Raw genomic sequence first — 12,553 nt, 5'->3', positions numbered from 1 at the left:
TAAAAAGGGGAATGTAAACTTTGCTAAGTAAAGGAACTTGCTAGCGCAAGTTAGGAAGGATATTAATTCATCATATATCCTCTCCTCCCACCCTGAACATTCCCACATCCACGTCAGAAGTGCTGTTTCTTTTGGTGAATTTCCTTTAAAATATCTCAGAAACTTAAAACCAGAATCCTTTCTCCTAGGTATCATGTCAGAGGAAATAAAAAGAACGGTCAGACCAATATTTATGTATGCAACTATGGTGGCAAGGTTATTGATTGCCCAAAATTGGAAAAGCAGCAGCGTCCCAACTAAAACAGACTGGTTATCTAAAATGATGGAATACTTCCATATTGCCGAACTAACAGGGAGGATAAGAGGAGATATGGCACAAAAAGTGAATAAGGAGTGGACTATCTTTAAGGAATACATCAAAATTTATGTGGAAAAAGTAGAATTTCTGTTAGATATTGAGTGAACCCAGAAAATGATTAGAGTGAAAGGAGAGAAAGTCAAGATAGAAGAAGAGATTAAAGAAATAATGAAATGCATTTAAGCTAGTTGGAAAAATAAAGTAGCGTAACAAGAATGGCTGGAAGTCAAGTCACTTGGTAGGTGTCCGTGTGGGGTAGGTGCGTAGGTATGTATAGGCAGGTATTATATAGAGTAATGTAGGTATGTTTTATGTTATGAAAATAAGGTAGTGTGTTGTGTATGTGTATTGTGCAAATTTACATGTATGTGTTTTATCTGTTAATAAAATTAAAATAAATAAATAACATAAAATAAAAATATCTCAAAAACTTCATTTTATGTGCGTGGAGATTCTGGATTTTCACTTTTTGAAATATGGCAACTCTATGTAGCAGTTGCCTTGGTAAGTAAAGGTTAAGGGACCCCTGACCATTAGGTCCAGTCGTGACCAACTCTGGGGTTGTGGCACTCATCTCGCTTTATTGGCCAAGGGAGCCGGTGTACAGCTTCCGGGTCATGTGGCCAGCATGACTAAGCCGCTTCTGGCGAACCAGAGCAGCACACAGAAACGCTGTTTACCTTCCCGCCGGAGTGGTACCTATTTATCTACTTGCACTTTGATGTGCTTTTGAACTGCTAGGTTGGCAGGAGCAGGGATTGAGCAACGGGAGCTCACCCCGTCGCAGGGATTCGAACCACCGACCTAGGCTCGGTGGTTTAACCCACAGCGCCACCCGTGTCCCTATAGTTGCCTTGGTAGGATCATTCATACTTACTCTTAGCTTGGAAGCAAATGAGTTTTAAGTATGTTATTTGCCTGCAACCTCAGATAAGTTAGGAGCATGCCTGTATGAGGGAGTCCTGTCTTTCTGAAGAGAAGGCACCTTAATACATCAAGAAATATCAAGTAATTATACTACTAAAATAAACAGGGTGGATTTAAAGTGGGGAAAGCAACCCATTTCGCTAGTCAAATGGTTTGGCTCCACTCCACCAGCATTTTAACGGCCACTGCGAAATGATTTGCATACAAAAACTGTGGCAATTATTTCCACCCTGTTGATTGCTTTTGTTTTTACAATCTTGTATAAACAGGGACAAGAAATACCGACGTGGGATTATATGGCCACATATATGTAATAATAATAATTTGGGAGTCATGGGAAGAAGGTGTTTGAATGGCCTGCCATTTAATTAGGTAATAAATAACATGGCGTGGTACTAATTGCACGGCAGCAAAACGATATGCAGATGCAAAGCTGCATCAATAAATGATAAGGCCACAGAAGCAGAAAAAAACCTTTGTGCAAAGGCTGAATTGAGCAGCGCAAAGATTAGGCAAAGACTGGGGCTTCGAGTAGCCTTTGCAAACCAGGGCATTCGGAGGGCACCCGGTTAGCGAAGGCTGAGCTCATTTTCGCTCCCCTCCAAAGAAACACTCAAAAACCTGTTCTGTGCTAAGCAGCTCAAGAAGATGGTTTGCAGGTGGTCCATATAATTTGGCTTTGTCGTCTCACTGCGTTAAAACCAACAATATAACTGATCTGGGGAAGTGAGAGGGAAGGGAATCCTGGGAAGATGTCTGGCAGATAAATCGGAGGTTTGGCAAAATAGGTTTGGTGTCATTCACAGAGGGCACATTTTAAAGAGCAAACTTGATAGTAGCAGTGGAAGAGGCCGTAGGGATGGAAAGAGAAGCAAGCCAGCAAAGATGAGACGGCCTACATGATCCTTTAACCAGGCATAGGCAAACTCAGCCCTCCAGATGTTTTGGGACTACAATCCCATCATCCCTGACCACTGGTCCCGTTAGCTAGGGATGATGGGAATTGTAGTCCCAAAACATCTGGAGGGCCGACTTTGCCTATGCCTGCTTTAAACATTAGGGCAGGGTTTCCCAAACCTAGATCTCCAACTGTTTCTGGACTACAATTCCCATCGTCCCTGACCACTAGTCCTGCTAGCTAGGGATCATGGGAGTTGCAGTCCAAAAACAGCTGGACGACCCACGTTTGGGAAACCTTGCACTGGGGCAAGCTTCGTCTGCAAACCTTGACCCAAGTCTGCTGGTCTGAGACATGTTTCCATTGTAATAATAATAATAATAATAATAATAATAATAATAATAATAATAATAATAATTCTATTATTTATACCCCACCAATCTGGCTGGGTTGTCCCAGCCACTCTGGGTGGCTTCCAGCACAAATAAAAGCATAATAAAACATCAAACATTAAAAACTTCTCGATACAGGGCTGCCTTCAAACGTCTTTTGAAAGATATGTACAGTAGTTCTCATTAGGATTATGTAGTTTTCATGAGGATTTTAGGGGGGAAATGCATATTTCTGCAGAAATGCGAAGAACTGATTTTAATACTGGAAAAATGAGAAATTTTGAGAACCAAAATTACCAGATTCTTTCATCTCTAATGTGGACAGGGCCTAAGAAAGAAGTGTGTCCCTAATTTAAGTCAAAATAGATAGATAAATGATAGATAGATGAGAGAGAGAGAGAGAAAGAGAGTGAGAGAGAGATGTGTCCCAGGGTTCAAAATCTGAGAAACAGACATGTTTCCAGCATTCCAATACAGTGGTACCTCAGTTTAAGAACAGTCCTGTTTAAGAACGATTCGGTTTACGAACTCTGCAAAACCGGTTTACGAACTCTGTAGTGTCCTGGTTTGCGAACTATACCTTGGTCTAAGAACGGAATCCGAACAGTGGACGGGCACTGGCGGCGGGAGGCCTCCTTAGGGAAAACACACCTCAGATTAAGAACGGTTTTGGGTTTAAGAATCGACTTCCAGAATGGATTAAGTTCGTAAACCGAGGTACCATTGTACAGTGGTACCTCGGTTTTCGAACTTAATCCATTCTGGAAGTCCTGTACAGTGGTACCTCGGGTTAAGTACTTAATTCATTCCGGAGGTCCGTACTTAACCTGAAACTGTTCTTAACCTGAAGCACCACTTTAGCTAATGGGGCCTCCTGCTGCTGCCGCACCGCCGGAGCACGATTTCTGTTCTCATCCTGAAGCAAAGTTCTTAACCTGAAGCACTATTTCTGGGTTAGCGGAGTCTGTAACCTGAAGTGTCTGTAACCTGAAGCATATGTAACCTGAGGTACCACTGTATTCCAACGTTCTCTGTAACAACGTTTCGACACATAAGAATGTCGATAATCTGCACAGGAGCAGCTGTGCAATATTGCCCACCGACTTCCTATTGCAACGGCAACATGAAAGTCTTTGCACCGGCTTCTGTTCAGGACACCAGCATTCATATAACTTAGCATGCAGCAGCACAGCTAAAAGCCAGCCCACATGTTGATGAAGGCTTGTGGGCCGTCATGCCCAGAGAGGATAATGAGAATAGGCCCCTAGATCTGCGCTAGCTCTGCCTCTGTTCCAACCTTGCCTTGAAACAGCCTGCCGTCCAAAGCCAAACCCTCTGCCCTTTGCCAAATGAGGTAAGGGCTGGTTCCGCAGCTCCCAGATCAAATTACTATTCAAACATTTTTAAGGATTAGCTTCGGACTTAGTCCGTCAGTATTTTGCTGGGCAAGTGCCACCGAAAAAACCCAAAACAAAAAAACAAAGGGTAAGCATTACAATGAAAAGTTTTGATTTCTCCCCTTCCTACCTTAGATCATCACAACAATACGTTGAACTACAAAGAGTTGATTTGAAATGTAGGATTGGAGAAGGACGAAAGCTGGGCTGGGCTGGGCTGGGCTGGGCGGAGGAAAAAACTTCTTCAACCTTAGGCCCATACAATGCCAAGCAATCTGTAATTGTAGTAACCTGGTTACGCTACTTATGAAGACAAATGGGTGACCTTGTTGCTTGTAATCATCCATGTTTCCCCCCACCGGAGATTAAACTTTGGAAACCAAAGCTCTTTCTCTCTCTCCCAAGGATAACGGCAAATTACAAAGTGAATTCTAAAGCCACAGCAGATCTGTTTGCAGAGCCTCTAAAATGCAGCCGGCATGCCAGAGTTGTCAAAGGTTTTCCTGGAGATGTTTCTGTGAGGTTGTTTACATCGTTGTCTCCTAGGGTCAACTTGATATGAGTTCTGTTCAGGGGCCCTATGTGCTTAAAGCAGCCTCTCTTCTTCAGAGGTGACCCACAGAACACAGGAGAATTGTGCGGACTGCGTGATGAGGACTTGACAGGGCTGCTGCTCTCACCCCTCTCGCGCAGGTGCAATTGTGCAAAGCAGATGCCCAAACAGAGATGATACGTTGTGGATGGCATCCGTCTGTCTCGAGAGACAATGGAGTGCGCATCTGGGTGTGAAGCCAAGCCTCTGCTCCAGCAGCGCTTGGGTGCCATCCTGAGCATTGTGTATGTAGCTCCTGGGCTGCCCAGATGACAAGATCACCTTCTCAGCCTTGCTGGAGTGGTCCAAAGGAAAACAGAACGATACATTTGGCACCAGCTTGGCTGCAGGGCTTGGCTGCAAGGTGCCATCCAACTTTACCAGCTGCACTGGCTCCCGGTGGAGTCCAGTTTCAGGTTTCAGGTGCTGGTTTTGACCATTAAAGCCCTATGTGGCCTAGGACCCTCATACCTACGGGAATGCTTCTCCTGGTATCCCCTGCGGAGGACCTTAAGGTTCATAAATAACAACATTTTGGAGGTCCCGAGCCTCAAGGAGGTTAGATTGGTTTCAACTAGGGTCAGGGCCTTTTCAGTACCGGCCCCGACTTGGTGGAACACTCTGTCACAAGAGACTAGGGCCCTGGAATGGTATACAAAAGATGAACAGGTTAAATCCTTAATGATACACTGGGCGAGGGACTTGGGGGCACAATATTCAACTTTTAGATTGGGAAAGGTTATAGAAAACTGATTTGAAATTCTCAGCATGTTGCCCGCTGAAAGAAAACTATATGAAAAGGATGTACAGGTGGTAATTGACTCCTAGTAAGTTAGCAAAAATGTATTAGACAAGTACAAACATCTGCTGGAAATGTAAAGAAAAAGAAGGTACCTTTTATCATATGTGGTGGTCATGTAAAGTAATAAAAGCATTCTGGGAAATGATATGTGTCAGGGGCTCAGGAGCTGAGGCACAGGGAAGATGGGAGATGGAGAACGAGGGGGAGGAATCCGAAGGGAGCGTAGGAGGGGACAGTGGTCCGAGGGATTCCATGAGCCTCTCCAGCGAATCGGAAGATTCACAGAAGGGAGCGCCAGTGGCCAGGGGCAGGGGGGTCCCAAGGGGAACGCCCCAGGAGCAAGGGGGCAGCAGGGACTCCCAGAGCAGTAGTTGGAAATCAGGACCAGCTTCCCCACCAGAGCAGAGTGGGGGGGAAGAGTCCCAGGCATCGGGGCCAGTGCTTTCCCCACCAGGGAGAGGAGACGAGGCAGAGTCTACCACGCCTCCCTCGGAGAGTCGGATAACGGAAGGGAGGTCAGATCCGGCCAGTGTCACGGAAGAGGGAAGCAGTGATAGAAGTAGTGTAACGGTTAGGAGAAAGAACAAAATAAAAAAATTCCTTCCAGTAGCACCTTAAAGACCAACTGAGTTAGTTCTAGGTATGAGCTTTCGTGTGCATGCACACTTCTTCAGATACACTGAAACAGAAGTCACCGGACCTTTCTATATAGTGAGAAGGTGAGGAGGGGTATTACTCAGAAGGGTGGTGGGAATGGGTGATTGGCAGATAGCTGCGATGAGCCTGTTAACGACTGCAATAGGTCTAACAGGAAAAAGCAAGGGGTGAGAAGGTGAAAAATGGCTTTGTCATGTATAATGAGATAAGAATCCTGGGTTGGCGCGAGAAGCAAGTTCAAATGTACAGGAGCGCGGGACAGCAGAGAGTGAGGATTGGGAACCGGGTCCTAAAGCACGCCGGAGGCAGGGGGAGGAGCTAAGCGACTCAGCGTCGGAAGAGTCCAGAAAGGGCAATGCCCCAGAGGGCAGGAGGACCCAGAGGAGAAGAGAGCAGCGCAGGAGGTGGAGCAGGGCTAGGATCTTAAACTGGTGTGGAAGGGGCGGAGACTCAGACGGGACTTCGCCGATCTAGAGTCTAGACGTAGGGTTGCACGCTCTGGCTTTGAAATGGAAATTAAACTTCAATAAAGACTTTTGTACATAACATCAGCCTGGCGTTGGTCCTCTGTGAGCTGGGACCTAGAGGCAGCTCTGACAATATGTAATATGAAAAAAATGTTTAAAATAACTTTTATTAAAAAAAACAACCCCAGATGCTTTCTTATTAGGAATTGTAGGTACTGATATCCCAAAGGAGCAGAAAAGACTCTTTATGTATGCGACAACAGCTGCACGGATGCTACTAGCCCAGACGTGGAAAGAAGACAAGGTCACTATCAGAGAGGAATGGCAAACTAAGCTGTTGGACTATGCTGAAATGGCAAAACTGACTGGAAAGCTCAGGCACCAAGAAGACAAAAACTTTAAGAAGGAATGGGGGAAAATTATAATTTATTTAGGAGACCACTGTAAGCAGACGAAAACATTAGCAGGATTCTAATAACACGTATAATGTAACAAACACTATGGACAAAATGGATAGGTACAAAATATGGATTAGGAAATAATATGCAGTTGAAAATGTTGACAATAAGACCCATGGAGGGGATCTTATAACTCTATGCTTGTAAAATCAAATAAAAATCATTTTCAAAAGAAGGAAAAGAAAGTAGCTTGCTGCACAGTGATAAAATTTATGTACGCTGCTCTGCCAGATTTCCTCTCTGGCCCCACCCACCACGATATATGGTCTTAGGTCAGTGTTTCAAAATCCAATGTTGTCTTCAGGCTGAAAAAGCTTTTCATTCCTGTCGAGGTTACACCAGAGAGGTGGTGCGAATTGCTCACCCAACCACCGTCGTAATGCATTTCAGAATGTCAAATCGCACATATGCTCACTACAGTGAGTTCGCACATCACCGTGGCAGGCGCCACAAAAGTATAACAAAGAGCAGCGAGAATAAAGAATGGTTTTCAATAGGACGCATTATAAAACAGATTGCTTTACGGAGACCCTAATTAGAAGGTGGCGAGGAGGGAAGGGGGGAAAGAAGCATTTATTTCCATGCAACATTCCTTTCCTTTTTCAAAAGGGCATTTTCACATTGAGCGTATGTTGCCATAGTTACAGCAAAGGAACACGCAGACCTTTGCTAGTCTGCATTGTTGCATATTTGCACACATAAGAATTGAGGGCTCCTTGTGCAGAATCTGCCAAGGCGAGACGGTAGAGAGGGGAAGACAATCAGAACTCTGTAACAATTTGATTTCTCCTATTCATAAAGCAGAAGAAAAACATTATGCAAGTAGATATATATATATATATATATATATATATATATATTGGGGGGGAGGTAATTAAAAATATTTAATCGCATTTCAACAGCTCACAGAGAACATGGGTTTTTGGAACGTATCTCAAGCTGCTGCCCTGGTTTTCAAAGGCACATTGTCTCCTGTGAATGAAGAACAGAGAACTTGCTGGGCTTTAAACTGTCTCTACATCTAAGGGAACGGGGGAGACAGTTTCATTTAAAATGCAGCAATTTTGCTTTTCCCCCGCACTCATTAGGGTGCCTCTTTTTCATTACGAGTTGGAATTGCTTCCTAGAGAATTTATAGCACCTGTTTTGCTGGCAGCAGCCACACTGCTTTCGTTCAGTCCAAAGGTTGTAGCAAACAATATTAAAAGTCAAAACCACGGCCAGCAGCAGTAATGGGTGGAGTCATAAAATTACCATAAATTACCCATCATTAAGGGATGCGGGTGGCGCTGTGGGTTAAACCACAGAGCCTAGGACTTGCCGATCAGAAGGTCGGCGGTTCGAATCCCCGCGACGGGGTGAGCTCCCATTGCTCGGTCCCAGCTCCTGCCAACCTAGCAGTTCGAAAGCACATCAAAGTGCAAGTAGATAAATAGGTACCGCTCCGGCGGGAAGGTAAATTGTGTTTCCGTGTGCTGCTCTGGTTCGCCAGAAGCGGCTTAGTCATGCCAGCCACATGACCCGGAAGCTGTCTGTGGACAAACGCCGGCTTCCTTGGCCAATAAAGCGAGATGAGCGCCGCAACCCCAGAGTCGGTCACGACTGGACTTAATGGTCAGGGGTCCCTTTACCTTTACCTTACCCATCATTGAACCCTGCTGCCATTTTCCCTGCTGGTGGGTATCTATTATAGCAATTTATTGCTCTAGGTTGGGGGGGGCGGAATGTCTCCTCCCACAAACCTCACTTGCTGTGAGAGGCTGGCTGCGGACATGCAATGGTCAGGGAACGCACTTTGTACATGCTCTGGGGCCACGCCTCTTTTTTCACATGCTGTAGGGGTGCAAAGGAACCCTGGCCCGCCTCTTGCCCAAGGCTCCACAAAAACATGGCACTACCACAGCTAATTCTCCCCTGGTCTCCTCGCTGGCCCAAATAGGACTAATTTAGCCAGCTAGCCTTGGTGATCATCTAATGTTTATTGGATGGATTTCCCCCCTAAACTGATTTTTGAATTCTGAATTGATTGTGATTCAATTTTATACTGTATTTTATGCTGTTTTTTGTTGCAATAATTAAGTGTTTTAAATTTGTTGTTAGCCACCCTGAGCCGGATTTCCTGAAATAATAAAAATGTATTATTATTATTATTATTATTATTATTATTATTATTATTATTATTATTACCAGCCCCATTAAGGCCTGTTATCTGTCTTTGCCAGGAAGTCTTTAAACATATTAATTGGCATTTGTGATCTGAAACAATTTACTGGGCAGGAGAGAGAGAGAGAGAGAGAGAGAGAGAGAGAGAGAGAGAGAGAGAGAACGAGAGAGAGAAAATGAGAGAGAGGCTTTGGCGAAAGCTTCTCTTCAAATGTTTGCCGCGTTGCCAATTGGGAGAGGCAAGAAGAGCGAGATAGTCTGCTAAAGTGATTCCAGATGGGCCAATAGTAATATCTTTCTTGATGAATGAGACAGTATGGCCCAGATAGGAAGCTGCTAAAATTACAGGCGCCACGGAGACTTCGCCTGGTGCCCTACCCCACGGAGGATACTTTATCCTTACCTCGGCAACTGTAACTCGGACGAGATGCCCTAACCTGCTGCAGCAAACGTTCCAGAGCCTCGACCTGTCCCCTGTGCCTAGGCTCTCGGCCATCGTAGTCTTTCCAGTCTGTTGAGCGAAAGAAATAAGCAATGTGAAATGCGGCAGAGGAAGGGAGCGTTTCTTTGCTCTCAACGTCTCCTGGCTCCGGACAAAGTTGGCCAATAAGCCTGGTTTTTTTAAGTTTGTCCTTGATCAGAACGCTGTGAAATTCCCTCCCAAATAGCTACTGCTTCTACTTTACTACCATTTTGGAGATTTGATTTGATTTTTTTCAGAAAAAACCCCACACAGGGGCCCCTTCCCAAACTTAGCATTTAAATAGTGTTTCCCAAACTTGGGCCTCCAGCTGTTTTTTTTGGACTACAACTCCCATCATCCCTAATTATTAGGACCCATGGCCAGGGGTGATGGGAATTGTAGTCCAAAAAAACAACTAGAGACCCAAGATTTAAATGCTAAGTATGGGGAGGGTCCCCTTATGCAAATTGGAAATAGAATTACGGAAAGCTATTCTGATCCATTCCACTCTGTGGCAGACTTTTTCAGTGGCAGTTCTCTGTCTGAGGTATGCCCTCCATGGTCTCCATCATTATTGACTTTCAGGAGGAATTTGAGAGCATCCCTGCTTACCCAGGGCTGAAGGCCACCGCTCCTGGCAACCCTGACATCACTGAACAAGAGAATGTTTTAATTACTTTTAGAATTTTACTTTAAAAATATTTTGTTGTGGATGTGTCTGTTGCTCTGGGCTCCTTCAGGAGGACGGGCAGGATATAAATTCAGTAAATAAATATATCTGGTTGTCAGGGACCATGTTGAGAAGGACTGCACTGAGGAGGAATGGTAGGAGCCACCCCCTCCCCTAATCTGGATCCTGAATCTTCCCAGGAGCAGGAAGACAGTATAGACTTGGAACAGTGGTTTGCAGAGGGGCATAGTTCAGAAAGCAGAAGCTGGGAAAGACTGGATGGGGAACAGCTAGGAGAAGAAACATTGGGAGAGAGAGGGTTAACAGATTCACAGTCGTTGGACATCATTCCTCCACCGCCCTCCCCAAAGTCGAGAAGATCTCAGAAAGTCTCAGAACAGAAAACACAGAAGGTACAAGCTCAGATTACAAGATTTAGGAGTGACGTAGATTAATAGGGATGGAGGGGGTGTGAGCCTTAATTGGGAGCACCGCCATTTCTAGGGAGACATGCTCTTTTGTCTCTCACTTTGATTATTAAAGAATCTAAGACGTTCCTTTTGTTTGATCTTCTTATTTACTGCCAATTCCCCAAAGTAAGCCAATTTCCCGAAGCCTGACACTGGTGCTAATTCCAATGGTAATTGTTGGAAACATACCAAATCAGGAAGGTAGGGCATATGGTCTCATTCCTGTTGTGTCCCAAGCTACTGCAGGAGATGCACAATATATCAGAAATGGTCTCCCAATGCAAAACCTCCCCAATTACAAGTTGTATTGAGTCGGACCATTGATCCATCTATCTGACTAATGGCAGTGGCTCTCCAAGGCTTTAGGCAGGAGGCATTCCCAACCTGGAGATGCTGGGGACTGAACCTTCAACCTTCTGCATGCAAGGTGGGTGCTGGACCACTGAGCTATGGCCCTTCCCCATTCATGCAATGAACCTCAGGTCCTGACATCAATAATAATAATAATAATAATAATAATAATAATAATAATAATAGTATTTGTACCTCGCCCATCTGACTGGGTTGCCCTAACCACTCCAGGTGGCTTCCAACATATACAGAAACATAATAAAACACCATTTAAAACTTCCATATGCAAGGCTGCCTTCAGATGTTGTCTAAAGGTTGTATAGTTACTTATCTCTTTGACATCTGAAGGGAGGGCATACCATAGGCCACTGCTGAGAAGGTTCCCTGTAACCTTACTTCTTGCAGTGAGGGAACTGCCAGAAGGCCCTCAGAGCTAGATCTCAGTGTCCAGGATAAAACAATGGTGGGTGGAGACGCTCCTTCAGGTATACTGGGCCATTTGGAGCTTTAAAGGCCAGGACCAACATTTTGAATTGTGCTCGGAAACGTACCGGGAGCCAATGTAGTTCTTTTAGGATCAGTGCTATATGGTTCCAGTGGCCACTTCCAGTCATTAGGTCAGCTGCTTCAAACATGTGGCACAGGAGTGGGAAAGCACAAGTCCTCTTCAGGGATGAGGCTCAAACAGGCTATATGTCCGCTCCACTTCACTGTGGGGAGGAGTTGTGGTGGACCATGTGGCCACCAACTCTCCTCCGGGGGCGGGGGACAAAGTCCCGCGTTGCCTGGAGGATCCCGGCTATGTCAGCAACCAGCCAGCCAATCCGCTGGCTGGGTGGGCGGGCACATGGCCGGGACCCATTTAAACAGAGGTGCGAGCTGGAGAGTTTTCTCTTGGCTCGCTTCCTCAATCTCCTGCTCTCCCTCCCTTTTTTGCATGTATTCTTCATTGGCCTTGCTATGGACCTCAGTTGGTCGCCGTTGAGGGGCCTGGTAGGAATTTTTCCACTTGGCAAACTGGCATGAGCCATTTGGTTTTCGCCTACCTCGTAGCAATCGTCACAACTTTGTAAGGTTTTGTGGTTAGGCATTGTTTGACCTTGTGTGGGGTAGGTGAGGTGTGGCCATCACCTGCCCCTCCAAGCTTAAGGGTATTCCGTTAAAGGAATCCAGGTGTGTGGATCTTGTCCGAAGCCCAGGGCGGGGCTAGGACCATGACACAACTCTGTTGGGAACCCTGGGGGGAGCTTGAGTTGGTTTGCATCAATGGGGCTCCCCCTTCCGGTGGTTTGCCCTTACCGGACTCCCCGCACAACGGGCAGGAGTCAGATATAGTTGGGTCCATTCAATGCCTAAGCCAATACCGCTCACATTCTGTAATCAATAAAGTTGTGGCCAAAATTTGCCCAATAACATTAACCTAATATCTGCGTTCTGATGTTTTATTTTTCAACAAGGGGGTGGTTGCAGGGTCTCTACACGCAAATC

The 12,553-nt window shown here is 45.4% G+C and overlaps 1 protein-coding gene across 5 annotated transcripts in view; it reads right to left on the bottom strand.

Moving 5' to 3' along the window:
• Positions 1-12,553, bottom strand: part of ANKFN1 (ankyrin repeat and fibronectin type III domain containing 1) — a 281,459-nt gene that overhangs the window by 58,511 nt on the left and 210,395 nt on the right. For all 5 annotated transcript variants that reach the window (XM_081849564.1, XM_081849563.1, XM_081849562.1 and 2 more), the window contains one exon: positions 9,515-9,622. In XM_081849564.1, coding sequence (XP_081705690.1) covers positions 9,515-9,622 — 108 coding nt within the window. The remainder of the gene's footprint in view (positions 1-9,514; positions 9,623-12,553) is intronic.

This window comes from Podarcis erhardii (assembly GCF_964252035.2).
Source record: "Podarcis erhardii genome assembly, chromosome: 2".
Classification (NCBI taxonomy): Eukaryota; Metazoa; Chordata; class Lepidosauria; order Squamata; family Lacertidae; genus Podarcis; species Podarcis erhardii.
This window is presented reverse-complemented; position numbering and strand designations above follow the sequence as displayed.